The 24666-nt window shown below is 40.3% G+C and overlaps 1 protein-coding gene across 1 annotated transcript in view; it reads left to right on the forward strand.

Annotated features, from left to right (window-relative positions):
* The window catches only part of CEP89 (centrosomal protein 89), a 119631-nt gene that overhangs the window by 38293 nt on the left and 56672 nt on the right, over window positions 1-24666 (forward strand). The window contains exons 8-16 of the mRNA XM_065416474.1: window positions 819-1037; window positions 2470-2612; window positions 5651-5701; window positions 7375-7458; window positions 9474-9581; window positions 14917-15028; window positions 18512-18692; window positions 21400-21567; window positions 23279-23420. Coding sequence (XP_065272546.1) covers window positions 819-1037; window positions 2470-2612; window positions 5651-5701; window positions 7375-7458; window positions 9474-9581; window positions 14917-15028; window positions 18512-18692; window positions 21400-21567; window positions 23279-23420 — 1208 coding nt within the window. The remainder of the gene's footprint in view (window positions 1-818; window positions 1038-2469; window positions 2613-5650; window positions 5702-7374; window positions 7459-9473; window positions 9582-14916; window positions 15029-18511; window positions 18693-21399; window positions 21568-23278; window positions 23421-24666) is intronic.

Here is a 24666-nt window from a genome sequence, read left to right on the forward strand (position 1 = left end):
TTGGCCTAAGCAGAGCTGGATTCAGGCATAGGCACTGTAGGCCACAGCCTCTTATACCTAGGGCTCCAACTCCTGGAGTCCATTGATGAGACTAGAATCTCAATTTACCTTTAAAAAAAAAAAAAGTCAAGTTTTCTAACTCATATGGCTACAAAGAAAAGTTTGAAAACGTGATCAAAGTATAACTGATGCAGTGATATCTGCCCGATTCTGCAGACAGCCTGAAACTGTAGCTCTGCGAGGTGTGAACGACCTCATGCTTCCCAAGAATGTGTTAACTAGAAGGCCAACTGTTTGGGGTGGGGGTGGGGGGGAGCCTCCAACACCATCCCAACAGAGGACTCTGTGTGTGGCAGGAGAAGAGAGCAGCAGGTTTGGCCTGCTCACCTCAGCAGATATACTGGGGGCGGGGGAAGGAGGGGGGGAAGCCTGCTACTACTCTTGCTGGTCTCTGTGAGAGGGAGATCTTCAGTGGGGTCAGTGGTAACTGGAAGCACTGGGGCAGAGGTGATGGTCCTTTTATGCAACTCCCTTCCTCACTCCATAGTTTTTTCTCCCTCTTGGCCCCACAGGCCCATCAGTGTCATGATTTGATTTGTGTCCTACAGATCCTTTCCTTAAAATAATTTAACATGCATTCTAGCTTAATGTACTCTTATTCTACCAGCTGTAGATACTTATTTTTCAGTAATATAATGCTAGTAATTTGTGAAAAGACTGATATTCTTTTTCCCTCTCTTGGACCTAATAATGTAGAAAAGTCTGAATACCATGTGAATACTGTATGTTTTATAACATGTTTTCTCTATCATCTGTAGATGTATCTGTTCGGGCAAGACAAGGACGGATGGAGACAACTAAAGAGAAGTTCCAAGAACTAAAACAAGAAAATTGGTCTCTAATCAATGCAAATCAGACTATGGCCCTACAACTTGAGGAACTAAAACAACAAATAAAGGAACTACAGTTAAAACTTAAGACACTGGAAAAAGAAAATAAAAAATGTAGGAAAGCTGCAGAGAGTTCACATAAGGAAGGTGGGATACAACTTTAGAGTATCTTTTATTGAAGGAGAACTATATCTTGCTTTATTTTCTAACTCACTCAAAACCTGTCCCCTCAGTAATTGAGTCCCCACATGGGGTGACCTCAGCATATATCCAGACAGAAATAATTCTCCAAGCGTAACAGAATATAATCAGCTCTGTTCTTTAAATAGATTATGGAGTGCTATACAAGTCTTGGTCATAATTCGTCTAATAAAGCTTCAGGTGAATTTGAGGTCTCAAAGTCCCACAAAAACTTCAACGCTGGAGTGGCACCTTGGAAGTCCCTTAGCAATGTATCAGAAGACATTAAGAAAGTCTTTTTTGAGTCTCTTGCATCTTTTTAGTCCACTGAATGGTGGGTTGGTTTTTTTTTTTTTTTTTTTTTTTTTTTTTTTTTTTTAAGTGTGTGAGAAATTCACTACAGTTGAGAATCCCTGCATCCCGAAGCAATATGGAGCTCTACTACTTGAGCTAAAGGAGAATCTGCAATATTTGGAAGCTGTATTAATGCTTTATATCTGTTTGCAGGCCTTTGGCTATTGAAGGAGAAGGCCAACAGAATATGTTGCTAAGTAAAATTAAATCTATTACAATTTAATTCCACTAGCAGTCCCTCTCCCTTGTAACTTTAAATGAAGTAAATCATATTAGCACCTTGACAGTCTTTTTTTGTATTGGTGATTCAGCACTTTGGCCCAATTTTACTCCCATTGCAATCAGGAGTAAAATTCCCATTTAGTGGGATGGGAGCAAGATTGGACTCTTCTGCAGTGCTTTGCATGTTTCTTAAACACATAATCTATTGAAATTTTAATACTGATTTTGCAGTATGTGGTACAAATGGAGTTCCCCATCAGTAGAAAAACAGCATGTTTTCATTTTCTTTGTAGTCTTTTTGGTGCATAGGACTCCACTGAAATAAAGTCTCCTTTTGGGTAAGAGAAGGCATTCACTTCTATTACTTGAAACTAATGAAGCCATCCTCCACTATTTTTTAAAACAGGCACTGCATATTTCTTTTTTGTTCCACATCCATGTCATTTTTAGCATACAAGATATAGAAATATAGTTTGGAAATGTTTACATAGAATGCAGAAGTCAAAACCCACATTTGTCATGCAATAATAGTTTATAAATTAAGTTATTTAAACTGTTTGATAGTAATAAGTATTAAATGTAGGAATGTTAATGTTTTTATGTGACCCTTAACTAACTAGTTATTACGCCACAGAACACATGAAATGGATCTTCCTTTTGTTTTTTCTTATTGTTTTTTGTGTGGTTAGTAATGTGTCAATAGAAGTTATTTATCCTGTAATTTTTCCATTCCTGATTAAGGAATTTTGACAGCTAAGTTAATGTGCAGGTGTCATGTGTTTGTCAGACTGTTGTGATTTGCTTTTATTTTTTTTAAATATAGAGGAAGTTGCAGAATTGCTTTCATTGAGACAACAAGCTCAGGAACTGGTAGATGAAAATTATGGTTTGAAAATGACTGTCCATCGTTTGAATGTGGAATTGAGTCGCTATCAAACCAAATTCAGGCCGTTGTCCCAAGATGAGGTAATATTCCTGGTTACTGGTGCTTGTAAAGAAATATTTGGGGGTTTTGGTAGATTTTAAGGATCTGCATACCTATAGATTGCTTTAGTATCTAGGCAGCTAGCTGATACACCAATGTATATTTCATGTTTTTATGTTGTTTCCAGAAAAATAAGATATGATGTGACTATAGGACATTTATCTGACATTACTGTAATGAGAATACTCAGATATCAAAGTGAATTTTTTCCTGTGCACCGAAATACTGTATTATCTATCTACTTCATTTGTTCTATCATTTCAGAAACTGTATTGTATGCAGCCATCACTTAGGTACAATGGATTACTTTCCCCAATACATTGTACAATTCATGGAAAAAGGGGAACAATGCATTTTTATTTTTAGTATCTCCAATCTGTAATGTAGGGAGTGTATAAATCAGTTACCGAAAGCCTGATCCCACAAAACCTTGTGACTACTCCTTAAACATATAAGTAGACCAATTGACGTCAGACATTTGGCCCCAGTACTGCAATCAGATCCATGCCAGTAGCCCCTTGTGCAGAGCCTCACTGACTTCATTGGGACTCAGCACAGGTGTAAGGATCTGCCTGCACAGATAAGATTGCAGGATAGGGGGGCCTTAATTAGTAATGATAAGTGTAGCACCAAGTTACCTACTGTAGGAAGAACAGGTTTAAAAAAAATTCCTGTTGAATTTTTGGCAGGGCCAGGGCCTGAACAGCTGGAGAGAAGTTTCAAAGGAAGTCAAGACTAAGCAAAAAATGTTTTCTCTAGTTTATTTCTAGGCTTCAATTCAAACACTATTTCCTTCATCCATCTTAACAATTTGTAAACTCCAAACATGCAGTATAAAACCAAACCAAACCAAACACTATGCCTCTCTTCCCTTCTCCTCCCAGACCTTCAGGCATTAGCGGGCTCAAGATCTCCTCAAGACTTAGGAGGATTTTGCTCCCTTCCTCCCTCTTAAGACCTAGTTCTCTGCAAGTAAGATGTTACTTTGGCACTACCACCTGCCCACTTTATTGCACGAGCTGTAGAAAGGATGGATTGGATGAGTAGAGATTCACATTTAAATTCCAGGTCAAATGTCATCTATTCTTTCTTTTGAAACATATAATGAATGTAAGATCTAAGTAGTTGCATAACCTGATTTACAAAGTAAATGCTGATACAAGAAGTCTTTTTGGCTGAAAAAAAAAGTCTGCATTTAAAAAATATTATCCAATTTAACGACTCGACATGGTTAGCTACTCTGCTGTTCAATATACTTAATTTAAGGAAACAGTAAATTATATGCTTGCTGGCATTTCTTGTTCAGCTACTTCTCCTTTATCAACTAATCATAGCTATCCATCTTTTGCAAATGCTGTGAAAGCTCATTGAACTATGATTCAGACATCTATTCACTAAGCTTTTTACAGAAGAGGTAAAGGCCATTTTGCAGCAGAACCTCCTTGCTACCTGCTAATTCTTCTTGACAGTAAATCCTACATCTTAGCTCCCTAGAGATACTTACATCCTCCTTACTATTTCTCAACTAAGTCTTTTTTTTTTTTAAATTGATCATTCAAAGGATATGACTAGAATTCACTATGCTTTTAAGTTTTAATATATCTTAAAATGCATAATTTATAGCTGGTGGCAAAATCTTCAGAGTTTTTTGGTATTTGTGGTCTGAATTCAATGCTTTTGAAAGGAGGAAATAGCAAATAGATGAAAGTGGAAATAATAAGTTTTAAATATGAAGCTTCTGACAAATGTGTACCTTTTTTTTTTTTTTTAAATCGTTGTTCAACATGTGGCCTCTACTGAGACTACTACAGGAATGAAAACTAATGCTAGCTGTGATGGTAGTTGGCATGATTCACAATGTCTTTCTGTAAGTCTATAAATACAATAATGTATTACCACTTTAAGCAGTACACAATATAACTAGGCAAACATTTAATTCCACTTATTGCTTAGATATTTAGAAAAGTGAAAGACATTGACATGGTTAAATTAGATAATAGGTCTAAGCATAAAGCCTTTTGAGAACCTTTGATTGGTGCTGAGCACCATGGAAAGACTTATAAATAATCAGAAGTAAATTACAACTATTTTTTGTAAATCACACAAGCAAGTGTTAACATGGGGTAACTGAACAAAGAAGTTTCACATTTATCCTTCTCAGCAGTTAGAGCACTAGCCAGGGACTCGGGAAGCCTGGGATCACTTCCCTGCTCCACCACAGACTTCCTCTCTGAATATAGGCAAGTCACCTAGTTTCTCTGTGCCTCAATTCCCCATCTGTCAAAGGGGAAGAATATTACTGTCAGGATGCAGCCTGAATGTTTATGAATGGGATGATACAACGGGGTTGCCTGCAATAGCAGGAGACTGGACTCAATGATCCAGGAGGTCCCTTACAGTTCTATGTCCTTATGTACCTCCTACCTTGTAAGGATAAATACATTAAAGATTGTGAGATGCTCAGTTACTATGATAATGGGGGCTGTATAAATTTCACAGATACATCAAAATGGCAACTTGATTTTATGCTTAATTGAAACTATGCGTGTGCTTCTGGTGGAAAATATACCCCTTTGCCTTCAGTAGAGATTTTTTAAATCCTTTTTTTATTAAAGGAATGGTTTCCTCACCATGACCCATTTATGTTATGGTTCAAATAATCCTTCTTTTCACACCAAAATTTACCAGTATTCCTACATTCTATTTAGAGTTCCTTTTATAATACCATACTCTTCAGACTTATCTTAAATTCTCAGATTGATACAGATATTTATAAAAATTAAATTGAGAATTTACCAGTAAACTAGCCTGGATTAAATTATGCTTTACGTTATATCAATAAGAATAGAAAGTCTCAGTTTTGGTGAATCTGTAAGTACTATACATATTATCTACTTAGAAACATATGTCTGAGTATAAAGATTCCTATGAGTCATTTGGTTTACGAGTGGACAATGCTTGAGGAATCAAAAAGCAGAAACAGTTTAATTTGAATTCCAATTTTCTAAAATTATTTTAGAATATAAAAATTGGAGGTCTGCCAACGAAAGGGCCACCCCCTCCCTGGCTGGTAAGTAAATCAGTATCTTTACCTTTACTATATATTGGTTAATTGTTGTATTTAATCTTAGCTTTTTCTAAACTTTGTATACTTTCCAAATAAATTTGAAACAGAAATATTTAAATCTACAGAATATTGTTTGGATACTGTGCTGAGCTACTACATGCTAGCAGTTATGAGGTGATGGGCATTTATTAATCTTTATACTATGATTTAAGATAGGGGGCAAAATTCAGCCCTGCATTAAACATGTACATCTGCTATTGAAGTTATTGTGAGTTATGGCCTTCATTCAAAAACACATTAGTGAGAAGTGGAAAAAATTGCTATTGTTTGATATTGTCCAGTATATAATGTAATTGCAGGAACTGTTGATTAACTGTATTTTTAAAATTATTTAAGAGCTACAAAAAAGCACAGCTCAAATGATGACAAATGGCATATTTTATCCAGGTACTGCACAGAGTATATCCTCCCTAAAGAAGAACTGCAAAATTTTATGAAAAACAATATTTAAAAAGTTGGTAATCTTAAAAGAGGAACAAAATACTTATACAGATTTTATAAAATATAATTTATTTAATATTTAAAACAAAATGTCTCAATTTTCCAGCCAAATCTGAAATTCAAGATTCCCCTCCACCACTTCTATGTTTAGTCAAACACTTTAAACAATATCAAAAATGCAGGAAAAGTCCTTTCTCCAACTTCTTAGATGTATGGACCAGAATGCATTTATGCAGGTGCTTAATTTTAAACACATAAATAGCCTCTGACTTCAATCCTGAATTTAGAATTTGGCAGGATAGTGAAAAAGATGCTCTTAGTTTGTAGCCATAGTACCTTGGTGTGTGGTTTTGTCAGATCTCATAAACTAAGCAGGATCAAACTTTACCAATACTTGGCTTAATAATGTCCCAGGAAAACGTGGACATTCTAGTTGGCCTATGAATGCTTGCATAATCCCTGCACCTTCACCTGCACAGTGTACCAAGAGCACAAGTAATTCAAGCAACGTGAGTGCATTGGGGTTCACTCAGTGGGAATGTGCTAAAATGGACCACACCCCTTCACAATCAGAACCATGGAGGACTTGCAGAGTGTGAGGTCCGTTGTTTTTTTAGGTAGCCAGGACAGGTTCAAGTTCACCAGTTGAGCAGTTCTTTCTCAGCTATGGCTTTTCCTGCTTACAAAAATGCCTGTGAGAGCCAGAATTTAGCACACAGGCTGAACCTGCAGTGCTGAGCCATCTCCTGGGAGGTACTAAGCACTCACAATTCCCATTGAAGTTAATGGTGTTCTGAGTTTTGTGAATCAATGTACAGTATCTTTTATAGTTCTCATTATAAGGAATTCTATGAGCTAGTGGCTCCCTTGAACTCCCATTGAAATCACCTGCAGATGCAGTTAATGGGAGTTGAGAGCACACAACCATCATGTAAAATCAGGCCTTTATTTTCTGCTTATAAAAATTCATCTTTTCATCAATTTTTGCACTATCTATTGGCCTGTGTATTGTGCGGAGTTCTACATTTTCAGGGTATTCATTCATTTTACTTAAACTCTGGCTTGAATCTGACTACATTAAAAGTTAAATATGGAACTAAAGAAGGAACCTAAAATATTTATATGTTTTTGAATATATTTCCATGGATTAAAATACATTGGGTCTTTTCCTTCAGCTGGATCTGAAATATTTGTCACCTCTCCTACTGGCATATGAAGACAGAATGCGAGAAAAGGAAGATTTAAATCTTGCACATGAGGCAAGTTGGCAAATAATTAAAAAAAATTAACAGTAAAGTGGAAATAAATAGGAACACATCACAAACTGTTGAAATCCTTAAAGGGATCTTGTCAAAGCTGTTGGAGGCCTAAAATTAGAACTAGCTTTGCTCTGATTTTTGGCTTGCATACACATTATGCCATCTGTTTTTTCTGCCTGCTTTCTCTGTTTTGTTTTTGTGAGCTGGCAGAGCATTGAGATGTACAAGAATTGTCCTTTCAGGGTGAAAACCAGAGTAAACAGACTTTGTGCGGAGGTCTCAACTGCAGTTTGGGAAGGAAAGAATTCACCTTTGCAACCAATAGGGAAGATTGTAAGATTGCATGATTGCATTGCAGCCCCTAGAGGTTTTAATAGTGACCACTGCCTTCTTCCACCCTCTCTGGTAGGGTTGCCAGGCGTCTGGTTTTCGACCAGAATGCCCGGTCGAAAAGGGACTCTGGCGGCTCCGGTCAGCTGCCGTTAAAAGTCCAGTTGGCTGCATCAGCCGGCTCCGTGTGGCTCCTGGAAGCGGCTGGCATATCCCTCCAACTTCTAGGTGCAAGGGCGGCCAGGGGGGCTCCGTGCACTGCCCCTACCTGCAGCACAGGTGCCACCCCGAGCGATGGCTCTACAGTTCCCATTGGCCAGGAACAGCAGCCAATGGGAGCTGTGGGGGCAGTGCCTGTGGACGGTGGCAGCGCACAGAGCCCCCTGGCTGCCCCTGCGCCTAGGGACTGGAGGGACATGCCAACTGCTTCCGGGAGCCGCTTGAGTTAAGCGTTGCCTGGAGTCCGCACCCCAAACACCCCCTTCTGCATCTCAACCCCTGCCCAGCCCTGAGCCCCCTCCCACACCCAAACTCCCTCCCACACCCTCACCCTAGCCCTGAGTTCCCTCCCATACTCTGAACCGCTCAGCCCCAGCCCGGAGCCCCTTCCTGCACCCCAAACCCCTCATCCCCTCACACCCCTTGCCCCAGCCCAGAGCCTCCTCCCACATCCTGAACCCCTCATTTCTTGTCCCACCCTGAAGCCTGTACCCCCACCCCCTACCCCAACCCGGTGCCCCTGCCCACACTCCGAACCCTTCGGCCCAGCCCAGAGTCCCCTCCTGCACCCCAAACCCCTCAGACCCCGCACTCCCAGCTGGAGCCCTCACCTCCTCCTGCACCCCAGCCTCCTGCCCCAACCCAGTGAAAATGAGTGAGTGAGAGCGAGCAACGGAGGCAGGGGGGATGGAGTGAGCAGGGGTGTGGCCTTGGAGAAAGGGTGGGGTAGGGGTGGGGCAAGGTTGTTGAGTTTTCTGCAATCAGAAAGTTGGCAACCCTACTCTCAGGGAGAATTCTTGGCCACTGAATCTATTGAAAACAGCACAGAACCAACCTCTGCAATGGACACAAGTTGCAAAGCTTTCCTGTGCATCTGCTGTGTTCATTCCTCTCTACAACGAGATATTTTGGGCCAATTGCAAGGAAATAAATTTCAGCCTCAGAGCAAAAGTCTTGTATCTTTCAATATTCTTCTTCCTCACAAGGATGAAGTTGGTAAGCAGAACAGAAGACACCTAGGGCTCTGTTTTTGTAAGTTCACCATAATATATTTCCATAATCAAGTATACTGAAAATTAGTAGCATCATCTGGTAACTCCAATAAACCTCCATTATTTGGGAGGTTGTAATTTGGCTGTTTCATAGGACATGAAGCCAAAACCTCTCTCTCAGTGGTGTTTTTTTTTTTTTTTTTTTTTTTTTAAATACAGAAAATGCATATATTTTTTACCAAATTATATTTAAATCAGTTAAGTAATTTTCAATGTAGGTATGGGTATGCTTCCTTCAGCAGCACTGACACTAACAAACTGAGTTAAAGATGAGTAGTCAAGTAAACTTACTATTCTTACATGCATGATATAAATACACTCAGATATAAGTTAATAAAAATATTTCTTATAGCATGAGGCTGAAGCAAAATATGTATGTTTTGATATTTTTATGTGAATTTATTTGTATTTCAGGAGGACATGAAGAAGTTTAGGATACGAGTTGAAGAATTGGTGAAGGAGAATGAACAACTGCACCAGCAATTAAATAAAAATAGTTCTGTTACCCTGAAGGAATGGCAAGTGGATTTTGTTTGTATTTATTAGAAATTAGTGAAAAAGTACTCTTATTATACTACTCTTATACAAACAGACTTTTAAGAGCATATAAACACGACGGGTGAAATCCTGGCTCCATGTAAGTCAATGGGAGTTTGATTTTGAAACATAGTCCCTTAATGTCAAATACTCAATACCAGTAGGAAAGATTTTGTACATTTGATACACGTTTGTTAAGATCTGTCCACTGTACAAATCTTCATGATATCTGTGATCTTTCTAGGACAATATTTTCAGTCTCTTTGATCTAATTTGAAGTAAACTTCATATCCCAAAAGAGAAGAGAGTCAGTGTACAGTGTACACTAACCATTTCTCTATAAAACTCTCTTTCAAATGTTTTAATTAATCAGTTAATTTACTAATCTTAAAATCAAGTAAAGTAAGTTTAATTCAAAAATTATTCAACTTTACCAGAATTGACTATTTCTGATACACTGCTTCTGTCCTCATTCATTATCAATGCTCCGCACCTGTGGAATTTGGAGGCCATCCAGCGTGGTTGCTGGATGTTCCACGACTAAGCTCTGCCCTTCAGCTGAGGCCACCCAGATTTTCTGCCTTTGGTGGTAGAACAAGTTTGCGATTCAGTTTCTTCCAACCATTTTGTTTTAAAACCTTTTATTTTGTTTTGTGCAGTAGCAATTTATATTCCCCCCCCCCCCCGATTGGGTAAATAGCAATATACATGACGATTATAACCACTTGGATCTGCTGCTTCAGCACCTACTTGCTGGACTCCTCTGCTCCCACTCAGGCATGCATGTCAGAACTGTCCTACAAACACCTGGCTTAAATCCAAGTGGTGTTCCCTGTGTGAGGCAGCATTTACAGGCTTTACAGAGGATCACTTGTGCCCTTCCTGTACCCAGCTAGCTGACCCTCATATTGCACATTGCCAGGGTATGGTGCTCAGAGGCAGACTGGCATGTCAGTTCCCCACTGCCCCCAAGGAACTGGGACTCCAATGCAAACAAGCCTGTTCAGGAGCTTCTGAGCTTTCGGTAAAAGAGTCTAAGAATGAGGAAAAAGTTATCTGGACAACTCAGGGGGTAAGTCTCACAACAGGTCTGGAATGGAATGGGAATCCTGGAAAGGATCCAGAGTCTCTTTCCTGTCCCCTCCTCCAGAAACCAAAGTGGGTCCTCCACTCCCTAGGGGAAGAAGCAGGACTCCTCCACAGCTCCTCTTCCTCCCACTGGAAATTGGGGGGTTCTCAGGATTCTGGGATTTGCAAGACTTCCCCTTGAGTGAGTCTGGGTCCCAAAAAGGAAAAAAACAAATCTGTCCTTTGCAAGGCAGCAATTAATATTGTTAACGAATAAGTGGGGTGAAAATTAGGGGTTAAATCTCTTCTCCATTCCCTTCTCCCCCTCAGGGAGTGTTTGCTGGGGCTTTTGATTCCATTAACAGAGAGACTCTGTAGAAGGCACTCAAGTGATATGGTTTTATCAGCAAGTTGATTCAAATACTGCAGAGTCTGTATGGCAGTATGTGTTAGTGGCTGATTTTCAATGAAAACTGGAGTCAAGCAGGGATATGTACTCAGTCCAGTACTTTTTGCTCTATATTTAGAAAAACATTTTGTCTAACTCCCTTAGTAACACTGGCGGAGGCCGCAAAATGTTGGGGGCAAATTATCAATCACCTTGACTTTGCAGACAGTATAGTGATAATGCCTATGGAGGAATACAACCAAGAAGCAGCAATTAACCTGTATATAACAGCCAGAGAATGGGGATTAAACACGAGTGAACAAACTATCAAACTAATGGTAACATCAAGAAATAGGCTAAACTAGACATTATGGTGTAGACATTAAACAAGTAGACAGTTTCTGCTACTTGGGTTCCATCATAACCTATGACAACTGCTATGAAGATGAATGACATCAACAAGCGGATAGCTACTTCCAGCAGAATGTTTGCATGCCTGAATAAAAATGTTTGTAACCTTAAATGAGTATCTAGAAAAGCTAAAGAGTACAAGGAGAGAGAAGCAGTGGACATCCAAGGAGACAGTGGTATAATATGGTGTATAAAACCATCCAGTCAGCACCCCAACAAGCTCAAATTGTGGCTCAACACAGATATGGATGGAATCTACTCATATCATCAGCCCTACTGAACCTTGGTGTTGCGAGAAAAGAGATGATGATCTATACAAGAACCACACTGCTTTTATCATGAGGGAAAGAATATTCTTATAGCTCTAGAAACCTCTCTGTTTAAAGTAAGTTCTCTCTTTCTACAATTCTTGGCATCTCATCATTTTGTTGTAACCCTTGGAAGGTTGTGGCATAAAATGGGCATTCCTAGAACTGTAAAATGGAGTACATATGCCAACTGTACCCTGTTCATCTCATTTTATCCAAAATGCAAGGCCTTAAGTCTCAAAGTTGCTACAGGCAAGATGTGGAGAATGTATGAGCCTCATCTGAAAAACTTTGCAAAGTAAGTTTCCATTCCTTTGCAGATTCATCCTTTTGTAGGAAGTTGCTACTGGGTTGGTTCCCACATAACTCCTTAATTTATGAAGTTCTTGCTTTATATGGTGGCGGGGGGGAGAGGGGTGGGAATTACTTCCATTCCTGCCTGTAATTCTACTATAAAACTCTACTTATTCTTTCTCTCCCTGCTTCTAGGATTTCTTGCTTGCTACTTCCCTTTAGTAATGAATGAGGAAAGAAACTGTGCAACAAAATGAGAAATTTCTTACCTGGTAATTTTTTTTTTTTCCTGTTAGCAGCTCTCTCTGAATTCAACCCACCCTACTAGTCTGGTAAATGACCAGAATATAAATTGTCTCTAAAGGGAGACAGACATATATTGTCTTAAGGCTAATTTAATACATTATATCAAGTTTTCTTAATGCTAATAATTAGTTGGAGTGTTTTTACCGCTGTGGAAGAACTCTTCTGGTGGCCTGAGATGAAGGGCAGAGCTTAGTCCTAGAACCGCCAGTAATAACATTGGACCACCTCCGAATTCCACAGGTGGGGGGCACTAGCCCATTAGTAGGGACTTCAGAAATGTAGGGACTTTAGAAATCTCAAGGGATGGCTACTTATGATCCCTTCCCCAAATTTCAGAAGTCTTTGGAAAAAACTGCTAGCAACATAATCCCACCTTCATATGAGTAGCAAGATATTGGGGAGAGGGAGGCAATTTTTATTATATGATTTCCCCACCAGATTTAGAATAATTTTGTCCACCATTGGTCCAATTTGCCAACCAGAACTGTAGGAATCTTCAGGACAGCTATGATCATTGGTGCATTCTTGTGTGGTCAGACCCCAGCTTCATATTTTAAGGTCAAATGACTAGTGGCCACCAGGATGTGTTTGGGGCATCCACAAGCAACCTAATCCAAACATGTTGCAATTAAATTAATGAACACTCACACTACATTTATATGATATAGACAGACAAGAATGGGAGTACAGAATATATCTACACTGCAGTCAGAAGTGTGACTGCCACGTGTGTAGACATATCCGACCTAGCTTTGATTATCTATCTATCTCAAATAACAATAGCATTGAAGCTGCAGCAACACTGTCTAGCCGCTTGATTACATATCCAGGTCCTGTGTGGCCTTCTATAGCCTGTGATGCTGCGTACTCATAGTCTTTTTGACATAGTCATTTTGCACACTCTACTCGTGTATTGTAACAGACAATATTATCAAGCTGTACATACTGCAACACTCTATATATGATAAGGCTACATTTTTCTTGTTTTGGTCACATCTATAAACTTTTGTTAATATTGATATCATTGATAACTGTTAGCCCTCTATCTTATGACTGGGTAAAGTTTAGCTAATTGATTTGGTGGTTTTGTATGATATTAGGTGGTCACAAACAAATGAACTGCATCTTATTTGTCTTCAAAGTGTCCACATTTCTTATATTTCTGCTTGCATCCTGGACAATACTTCTCTACTTTTCCGGCTATCACATCAGAACACAAATAGTTCCTTAGACTTTTCCTAACAGCAAAAAGACTTGTATTTGCTTCCTAGAAGGCTATATTAATGCCTAGTATAGAGCAAAGGATCAGTTGTATGCTAGAGGTAGCTAAGATTAAAAGGCTCTCTTTTCCAAGTCCCATAAATAGCATTTATATGACTAGCACTGGCAACTATTTCTAGATCTATAAGCTGTGAACTGATGACTTAGCAAGTCCTAAGAAATATTTTATGTGATCCAGTATTAAGCATTTGGCTATCCCCTCCTTCATGCACTTGGCACAAATGAGAGCCATCTGGCTTTAATTCAAATATACATTATCACAGTTCAGGGCAACTGCACCTTTATACCCACTCTGTGGTCCCTCAAGGGCACCAACAAGCTCCCACATAACTCTCTCTAAACATTTATTCTTAAGGGGAAAGCATTACTGAGAAAACATTAAAACAATAAAAGAACTCACATGCATGCTGAAAAGCTTACCAGAAGTCACACCACTCCAACTTCAGGCTCTGGTAGATGTCAGTCCTTCAAAACCCACAGCTGGGTTTTCCTGTGGTTACAAGTTCATAACTGTTTCAGATTCCAAACAAGAACAATCATGAATAGGTCAGTCTTTCCTTTATACAGCTTGGGCCTTTGATCATGGCCTCATGTAATAGGTGAACAGCAGACAATGGCTCACTCCTCAGGGGCATAGCTTCAAAAGACTGGGTTTCTGCATAATTGTGGTGAGGGTGGGGAATTTGCATTCACCTCCCCCTAGATATTCCCCAGGAAAACCACTTACCGTGTTTTCTTCCAAGAAATGCTTGTCTGGCACATTGTTCAATATAGTCCTCTGAGCCCGCAGGTCACACATCTATCACATCTCCTTTGAGAGGCTACATACAATCCCAGACCACAATAATATATAAACCATCTATTTAATATAATGGACCCCAAAGATACTTAAATTTAATTCAGTAAGGTCTTTCAGGGATATTCAGGAAATTGCCATATCTGTCAGATACACATCTTTTTTTCTGCATTGTTGTTGCATTTCCCCTCTTCATTCATATTTTGTTTTCAACATTCTAGAAAGTAAAACGTACATTTAAGGAGGTATTTTCATATGAAAATGAAATTGTAATGTAATAATTGCACTCTAATAACCTTAAAGTAATCTGGGTTCAGTCATTTATCTTCAGTAAGCTTCTTGAAGTTAAGGATGCAAAATACCAGTCTAAAATTAATGTAAGGTTCATTTCTTTGTCTTCTTTTAATTATTTAACTTACTAATGTTTGAGTGGTACATTATTTCTAAATCAATCATCATCATAGGCAGCAGCTGCAAACTCAGGCAAAGCTGGTTTTGGAAGAAAATGGAGTGTTGATGGAGCAACTTGAAATTCAGCAGGCTAAAGCAAAGGAGAGTTACAACCAACATCTTCAGGAAGGTAAGATACTTCAATTGTTACTTACTTTGACTGTACTATTTGAAGTACTGGGGATGGGCCGGCATAGGCCTGCCCAAAACTAAAGGCCCTCCCCCTCAATTAATGAGGAAGAACCACTGGACTCAGGGATCAGTTGAATATGGAAGACAGCAAATGATTCAACAGGAGTAGGATGAGGTCTGAGGTAAAGAATCAGGGATCCAGAGGAGGATACCGAACAGAGGACCCCAGACAGCGCCCACTGTTCCTCAAAGGCATCTAGGGAGTCAGTGGACACTGCCCAGAGGAACTCTGCCTGGATTTGTGAACGGACAAGGGAATGGAAATAGACCCCATAGTTGCAGAATATGACCCTGTCCAGCTTTCTCCTGGTGTAATGGATGGCTGTCTTTGCCAGTGCTGGAAGAAGGTTAACGAGGAGGTCTTGCAACTTTGTGAGGCCAGGACTGGGGTGTGAATGGATTAATTGGATTGTAGCAGAGATAGTACTGCAGTATTATTTTAATTAATACATGCCTAAAAGCACCATTAAGTCAAAATAATATAATTACAATCAATATCCAAGTTATTTCCCTTGCAGACATTATGTAATACATACCATCTTGAACCAAAATGTGTTAATCAGAAGTCACTTTCTCTACTGGAAATAGTGACCAGAAGTGTAAAATAATATTTTATTTATGTACAAAAGTATGTTTTGTTAGTAATTTTAGAATGCTTTTAGCTTTATGTAGTATTAAATATGTTAAACAGTATGATCTTATTTAAATACTGTATAAGATAAATCATTTGGAGTCTGTGTGATTTTATTTTCTGTTTTGTAGGTAATGTTCATTGCTTTACAATAGTTAATTATCTCAAAAATAACATTATTGATTCTACTAATTTTTATAACCTACCTTTCTTAAAATTTCATGACATCTTTTATAGTGAGAATCAAGCCCACAACATACACAGTTTAATTCAGATTTGTACTCCTTAATTGGTAGTTGATTTCAGAACATTAATTACATGCAAGGAAGAAAAAGTGTAAGAGGGAAAAGATTCTAGATAAAAGTCATTCTGCTACTTGTGGTGTATTATTATACCAGCAAAATCCTATGAACATTTAGAAACTTAACAGGATCTAAAGGGAAAAAAAACACCTTAAAATATGTTGTAGTTTAAAACCCAAATATAGAAAGCCACACTTCTAGTAAAATAATTGTGAAAGTATGGAAATTCAGTTTAATGTACCCTGAAAAATCTTAACTGTGTCCCACAAATCCTACATTTTCTATTGAAGGTATGATTGCAAAAATGTGATAAGTATCCTAGTATAGTAGCTATTTTCTATGTATAACACATAACTTGGATGTGTCACTGAGATTCTTTGAACCTAGGAAGGAATCTTGTAGGTGAACACAGATGACCATGTAATTTACCTGAGGATATTAAAGGATATTAATTTTTGGCTATGTACATTTTAAGCCACACCCACCTCTTACATTATAGGGCAGGGATGGGCAAACTTTTTGGCCCGAAGGCCACATCTGGGTTGCAAAACTATATGGCGGTCCAGGTAGGGAAGGCTGTGCCTCCCCAAACAGCCTACCCCGCCCCCATCCACCCCCTCCCACTTCCCGTCCCTGACTGCCCCCCGCAGAACCCCCGACCTATCCAACCCCCCCTGCTCCCTGTCCCCTGACTGCCCCCCCCAGAGCCCCTGACCCATACAACCCCCCCTGCTCACTGTCCCCTAACTGCCCTGACCCCTATCCACACCCCCGCCCCCTGACAGGCCCCCCGGGACTCCCATGCCTATCCAGCCCCCCCTATTCCCAGTTCCCTGACCGCGCCCCCCCCAACCTCCGCCCCATCCAACCGCCCCTGCTCCCTGACTGCCCCCCAGGATCTCCCGCTCCCCGCCCCCTTACCATGCCAGAGCCAGCCACGCCACTGCGCTGCCTGGCAGGAGCAGCGGGCCAGAGCGCTGGCGGCGCAGTGAACTGAGGCTGCGGGGGAGGGGAGACAGCAGGGGAGGGGCTGGGGGCTAGCCTCCCTGGCTGGGAGCTCAGGGGCCAGGCAGGACGGTCCCACCGGCTGGATGTGGCTCGCGGGCCGTAGTTTGCCCACCTCTGTTATAGGGTATACATTACTGAAGTTAGAGGCCATATAGGTGTTCCTCCCTTGACATCTCAGAGAGCCATGAGAAAAGTAAAATTCTAAAGTCCCTTGGCTTCTGTGCTTTAGTTGAATTGGCTTTCAGAAATCCACAGTCTTGGGAAGTTTCTGTGTATACTGGGAACATTGAAGAGGTCTTAACTCATGGGCTGCAGTACTAACTGTATAAAATCTGCACCTGGCATATGAAACTTTATGAAGTCTGCATCAGGGCCCATGCAGAGTTTAGAACTCCACAGGGCTGCTAATATTCATAGCAAGTGTTTTTAAATTAAAAAAAAAAAAATCATTCATTCTGTAACTCAAAGCTACTAAATAAATATATGAAGATATACCTATCTCATAGAACTGGAAGGGACCCCGAAAGGTCATTCAAGTCCAGCCCCCTGCCTTCACTAGCAGGACCAAGTACTGATTTTTGCCCTAGATCCCTAAGTGGCCCCCTCAAGGATTGAGCTCACCTCCCTGGGTTTAGCAGGCCAATGCACAAACCACTGAGCTATCCCTCCCCCTCAAAAAAGGCACCAATCCTCACCAAGACCAACAGAGTCAAACTAATTTGAAGTTTCTAGGCCAAACTGTTCTGGGGTTGTGACGAGCCAAAATACATCAAGAAAATATCCAAGAAGCGAACAACTTTTTTTTGATATACAGGTCTGTCGCACCTTACGCGCATTTAACATGCGCAATTTCAGCTTTACTCGGTAGGCAAAAACAAAAACAAAAAAAGAGAAAAATAACAATTTTAATACTGTACTTGTAGTGCGGGTGATTCCGCCCACCATTCAACTCAATGTAATTTTGACTATACACGGTTTTCGCTATACCGCTAACCACGGAACGGAACCCCCGCATAAGATGAGACTCGCCTATATATATATATATATATATATATATATATATATATACACACACACACACACACACACCTTCCAAACAGGTCTCCAGTTTGCCCCAAATCTTCCAGGAAACAAACAAATAACCCCACCTCTGCCCTGGCATAAGAACATACACATAGAATTTCAGGGTTGGTTGAGGTTTAGTTTTGGCCAAGGCAGAAGTTAGTGAAAACTCAGGTTTATAACAGAAGGATTTTCTCTTTGTTCTTAACTGTGGATAAGACTAGAATCTCGATAAACTGCTTGACAGATAGCAGAAGCCATAGGATAAAAGTGCAATACTTAATTTGACAAGTCAAGCAACAGTTGGTCCAGTGCTTAATGCAGCTATTAAATTATGTCCTATTGTTTTAATTAGAATTTTGACTTGATTTGTGGATTAGGTCTGTTGTGTCAACAGTTTTTTTTCCCCCCCATGAAGTTTCAAAATTGACCAAACAGCTAATGGTTTTGGAAGCTAAGAAACAGAGCCAGGAAGAGGAGATATCAGAGAATCAGAAGCAGCTGAAGTCTTTATGCTCCACGTGTGAAGAACTGAAAGCCAATCTGAATGGCAGAGTAACAGCAGAGGAGCATGTTGCTTTGGTAAATGCATTAAGAAGGTATGGGTCTATATACTGTATACAGACAAGTGGTGTGAAAGGCCTCGATCCTGCAAAGTATCCACATGAGCAGGCTCTTATACCCATACAGATCCCTTTGCTGCAACAGGACCCAATCACCAGTGTTCTTTTCCATCAAGATCCATATGTTGTTAAGGTAGCTGGCAAAGTACAAAGAAGGTAGAGCAATACTATTTTAGAAAACTCTTAACTTAATTTTTTAGTCTGATAAAAACATAGGGGGAAATTCTGGTTCCGTTGAAATCAATGGACATTTTGCCAGGATTTCACCCATATTTATACCTAGATAAAACAGCATGTAAACTAAAACAAAAAACGCACCTTAGCCAAACAAAAAAAATTTCCCCCAAGGGAAAACATTTAAAAATTATATTTTTAGAAAACAAATGTCATTACCGATAACACTATGGACAATTAAAACTGAATTTAAAAATCCTGATGTATTTTTCACTATTCCCATTGCTTGATTACATTTTAAAAATTCACTTAGTTCTCATGCCCTAGCACAAAGATGCAAAATTTGCATTGTAAATACTGAAGTCTTTTTGTTATAAGAAAACTGCTTTATTGGAAATAAGATAATCATATTAACCTTAGAAGCTGTTTTCCTTATTTCTGAATTGTTTTCAATTTCTTGTTCCCTTCTTTGGTGACAAATGTATAAAATGTACTCAGATCTCAAACTGAAAACACTGTTCTCCATTCTCCAGAATTTCAAGTATGAGAAATCAGGACAAAACACTAAGCAATGCCAAGCACAACAGTACAACAAATTGGGGAAAACATCTGATATGTCAATTAAATGTCCATCCCCATTTATAAAATCTTGAAAGTCTAGCAAGATACCACATAAAGAATAAACAAAAGTTGGCAATAAACATGTCATGCCCAACAGTCTATAATATTTCAGGTAGCCAACCCATACTCTAGGGGAAAGATACAGATAAACTTAAAAGGTCGTAGGAGCACATCATTTTGATAAATCCAGTCTGATAAAACAACATGTCTGAATCAAACAAGCCTCTGGTGAAAAGTAAAAGGCTTTTACTTTTTTCCTCTGGTGCAGAAACATTTCTTCTCTTTCCATTCACTAAGATTTAGTTTTTAATAATAAAAATGAAATATATCAGAACTTTAAACTACAAGACAGTGAAGGGATTTAAAGTGAATTATAGCTAACTAACCATCAGTGTGTTTTAAATTTATGTATCTCAGTTTCTTATAAAAATGCATGCTAAGCTATTTTAATGAACCGAGAACTGTTTTACCATCTCCTGCCTCCACCATGAAAATATGTTCTTTGCTTGATGGCCTGTGATATTTTATGGCATGATTTGAGTTTTAAAGGACATATTTCAGAGAGAATGTTAACTTTCTACCTCAGGTTGTCTAGAACTTAATTCATTACATTTTAGGGGGGGGGGGGAGGGATAGCTCAGTGGTTTGAGCGTTGGCCTGCTAAACCCAAGGTTGTGAGTTCAATCCTTGAGGGGGCCATTTGGGGATTGATCCTGCTTTGAGCAGGGGTTGGACTAGATGATCTCCTGAGGTCCCTTCCAACCCTAATAATCTATGATTCTATGACATTCAGATGAGTTATTTTTGCTCAAGACTAGGTATGATGGAAATGTATTAATCTCTTGGCATAGCACGTTTTTACCTTTGTGAGTAATCCATTGACACACTTTCTGCACTGCTGGTCATGCAGTTTTAGTGGTGGTTATTTGAGTTACCAGTAAAACCAAATACCAGGAAAAGGATACATTTTGACTATATAGCATACATATAAATCCTATTTAGAGCAGGGTTGCCAGTACATGTCTTTCCATTGAGTAATTGCATTGTGTGACAAAGTTCCTCCTCTATCTTGGTGGGTCCTGCGCTTATTGGCGGATTTTCTTGCCTCAGGGATTCACCATGTGGGTTGGGGAACAGCCCAGAGACCTTCCCCTCTGGAAGAACCCACAGTCCAGGTCAATTGGGAGGTTTGGGGGGAACCCGGGCCCGCCCTCTGCTCCGGGTTCCAGCCCAGGGCCCTGTGGACTGCAGCTGTCTATAGTGCCTCCTGTAACAGCTGCATGACAGCTACAACTCCCTGGGCTACTTCCCCATGGCCTCCTCCAAACACCTTCCTTATTCTCACCACAGGACCTTCCTCCTGGTGTCTGATAACGCTTGTGCTCCTCAGTCCTCCAGCAGCACACCCTCTCACTCTCAGTTCCTTGCGCCTCTTGCTCCCAGCTCCTCACACTCACACCACAAACTGAAGTGAGCTCCTTTTAAAACCCAGGTGCCCTGATTAGCCTGCCTTAATTGATTCTAGCAGCTTCTTCTGAATTGGCTCCAGGTGTCCTAATTAGCCTGCCTGCCTTAACTGGTTCTAGCAGGTTCCTGATTACTCTAGTACAGCCCCTGCTCTGGTCACACAGGGAACAGAAAACTACTCATCCAGTAACCAGTATATTTGCCCTCTACCAAACTCCTGTACCCCACTGGTCTGGGTCTGTCACAATTGGTATTATGCTTTGTTGGCCATTTGACTTGGAGCAAAGTTTTTAACATCTGTATCTTTGACACTTAAGTAAAACGTAAGCTAAAACAATAATATGCTGTCAAATATGTAACTTGTCCATTTTCTCAGTGAAGTAGATCTTTGATACCCATTTTATATTGTCTCTTTCTGCAGTCAGTTGCAACAGGAACAGGAAAAGCAAAGTGCTGAGCTGGAAGATCTAATGGAAAGGCTAGCATCATTGCAAGCACAGAAAAAGAGCCTGCTCTTAGAGAAAAATGACCTAGTTGCTGAAAACAAGATCCTGGAAGCTGAGCTGAAAATGGCACAAAAGACAAATAGGTTTATCTATTTCCTTTTCTTCTTCATTTGGATATCTCCTTCCATCGACACTAACATTTTAAAAAACAAACTACACCTCTACCCCGATATAACGCTGTCCTCGGGAGCCAAAAAATCTTACCGCGTTATAGGTGAAACCGCGTTATATTGACTTACTTTGATCCACCGGAGTGCGCAGCCCCGCCCACTCGGAGCGCTGCTTTACCGCACTATATCCGAATTCGCGTTATATCGGGGTAGAGGTGTAATGTCTCACTGAAAAAATATTCTTGGCCCACGACCCCTACAGCCCACTCCAGACACATGAAGTCTTATTGCTGCCAATTAAGTATATTCTCTAAAATTTGTGTGTCTTTCCAGTGAAATATGATTTAACTTCTATATTACCTATACAGGACTGATGTTTCATATGTTAGCCAAATAATTGTAATGTATAATTTTCATGCACAATTACCATGACTGCACTGAGAAAATGCATGTGAAAATTATAATTAGCCAATTATCTGATTCAGGTAAGCAATCATATTGTAGGCATATTTTGAAGCTAGAAATTAAGCCCAGTATTCAAACATTTCACAAGTAAAAAAGGAATATTGTCATAGAATTTAAGTACCTACCTCAGTGCAGCATGTATTATGCAGAACTATAAAAAAAATAACAAAAGTATATGTGTATCGTCAACTTATAGTAGACTGTTGTGGCGGACTGTGTGTAATGGACTGGACAGAATGTCAGAGAACCTAGGAAAATAATAACATCTCCAAGATGTGAACAAATGAATTTAGGAAAAATATGCAAGACAAAGTATGGGTCAGATTTGCTGGGTCACATGCTGCGATGCTTTTTGCAAGCACAACAGAACACGCAAAAATATGATCTGAATAATGTTATTTTGAAATGTTGATGTTTTTTGAACCATCAGCTAAAAAAAGTGTTGTAATTATTAGAATGCTGGATTACCCTTTTATTGCATGGCGTGCAGCGTGAATTTCTAGCTATCATGCATCACAAGATATTTCTTGGAATGATTATTTGTTATGATCACGTGCTCCATCAAATCAGGAAAGAATACAAGGTGGTCACAGGCCATGATGCTTGTGGTAACCCTGGCATCCTGAGCCAGTTCATATCTGAAAAAATATTTGATGATTTTTTAAGTCTTTGATAAAAGTAGATAAATTGTCAGATTGCATATGATGAGTTAATGAATAATAAAGATTGCATATGATGAGTTAATGAATAATAAACACTGGTAAATTACTGAACAAACTTCTTTTATATGATACCCATGAGATAAAGCTATTTCAGTGAACAAGAATTTTTTAAAATATTTATAATGCTGGTAGCATCTTTTTATATCCATGTAGTATGTTAGAAAGTTTTCACTGTATTTGCTAGTCATTCAGATAGTTCAGTAGTACTCATTGCTTGAAACAGCCAAAAAATAGAGAATATAGAGGTTTGGTCTTCCTGTAAACTGACAAAGATGATGTAAGATGTTTTTCTAATCTACTAAGGTTAGATTATAATCTATTGATCTTTTATATTTAAAATCATCTTGTTTCAGAATCTTTCCTTACATGTGATTTGACTCGTAAGACAATACCGTTTAAAAGCTAATGTATGCACAAAAACAATGTTTTTAAATTGTTATACAGTAGTTTAGTGCTTAAAAATAAGATTTTCCTGTTTTTATGTTTATATTTTGTAGGAAATCACAGAAGAAAATATGTCTTCTGAAACAGCAGTTGGGAGAAGCAATGGAAAAGGAAGTGGCAGCTCATCAGTACTTAGCAAATCTTATTAGCTTGGTAGAGAATATAAGTCAGGAACGTGACCATCTTATACATTTGGTAAGTTCTTTAGGGGTATTTCAGGTTTCCTTGTTTTATTATGAAAAAAAGAAAGCAACTAACAATGAGGGTTAATATTTCAAAATGTAGTGGTTTAGATCAATGATCACCAACCTGTCAATTGCGATGGACTGGTTGATCCTAGAGACTCTCCCAATCGATCGCAATCTCCAGTGGTGCAGCGGGGCTACTGCTAAGGCAGGCTCCCTGCCTGCCCCGGCCATGCCGCTCCCAGAAGCAGCCAGCATGCCCCCGCAGCCCCAGCGGCGAGGGGTGTCCACGCGGTGCTCCTGCCTGCAAGCACCTCCCCCGCAGCTCCCATTGACCAGGAATGGGGAACTGTGGCTAATGGGAGCTGCGGGGGCGGTGACTGCAGAGAGGGGCAGCGCACGGAGCCATGTCTCTCTCCCCCCTCCCCGGGCCAAAGGGGCACGTTGGCCCCTTCTGGGAGCGGCGTGGGGCTGGGGCAGGCAGGGAGCCTGCCTTAGCCTTGCTGCGCCATCGACCAGGAGCCGCCCGAGATAAGTGCCGCCGGAGCCAGCACCCCATACCCCCTCCTGCAGCCCAACACTCTGCCCCAGCCCGGAGCCCCCTCCTGCACCCAAACTCCCTCCCAGAGCCTGCACCCCAACACTCTGCCCCAGCCCGGAGCCCCCTCTGGCACCCAAACTCCCTCCCAGAGCTTTTACCCCTCCCTCCCTCCTGCACCCCAACTCCCTGCCCCATGCTCAGCCCCGAGCCCCCTCCCACACTGTGAACTTCTTGGCCCCAGCCCAGAGCCCACACCCCTCCCGAACCCCAACCGCAGCCTGGTGAAAGTGAGTGAGGGTGGGGGAAGAGTGAGCGACGGAGAGAGGGGGGAAATGGAGTGAGCGGGGCAGGGCCTCGGGGAAGGGGCAGGGTAGATCCTGGGTTGCCCTTAAATTCAAAAAGTGATCTTGGGTGTAAAAAGGTTGGAGACCACTGATTTAGATGTGTAAACAGATTTGAGCACCTGGATAGAAAGAGCAAAAGAAGAGATTTTATAGATCAGTGTTTAAAAGCATCTGTAATAATCCCAGGGACCATGATTAGAAATAATATAACAGACTTAATTAGTGTGAGAGTGGGGGACTGTAACAGTATACAGTTAGTCTGAGAGAGAGTTGAATTATTCCAGTCAAGGACTCGACAGGCCCAGTTTTGTAAACTGTGCACATGGAGATGAACCCACAAAATATGCATGCAACTGTGCACCTACTTTTCA

The sequence above is a fragment of the Emys orbicularis genome, chromosome 14 (assembly GCF_028017835.1).
Source record: "Emys orbicularis isolate rEmyOrb1 chromosome 14, rEmyOrb1.hap1, whole genome shotgun sequence".
Taxonomy (NCBI): Eukaryota; Metazoa; Chordata; order Testudines; family Emydidae; genus Emys; species Emys orbicularis.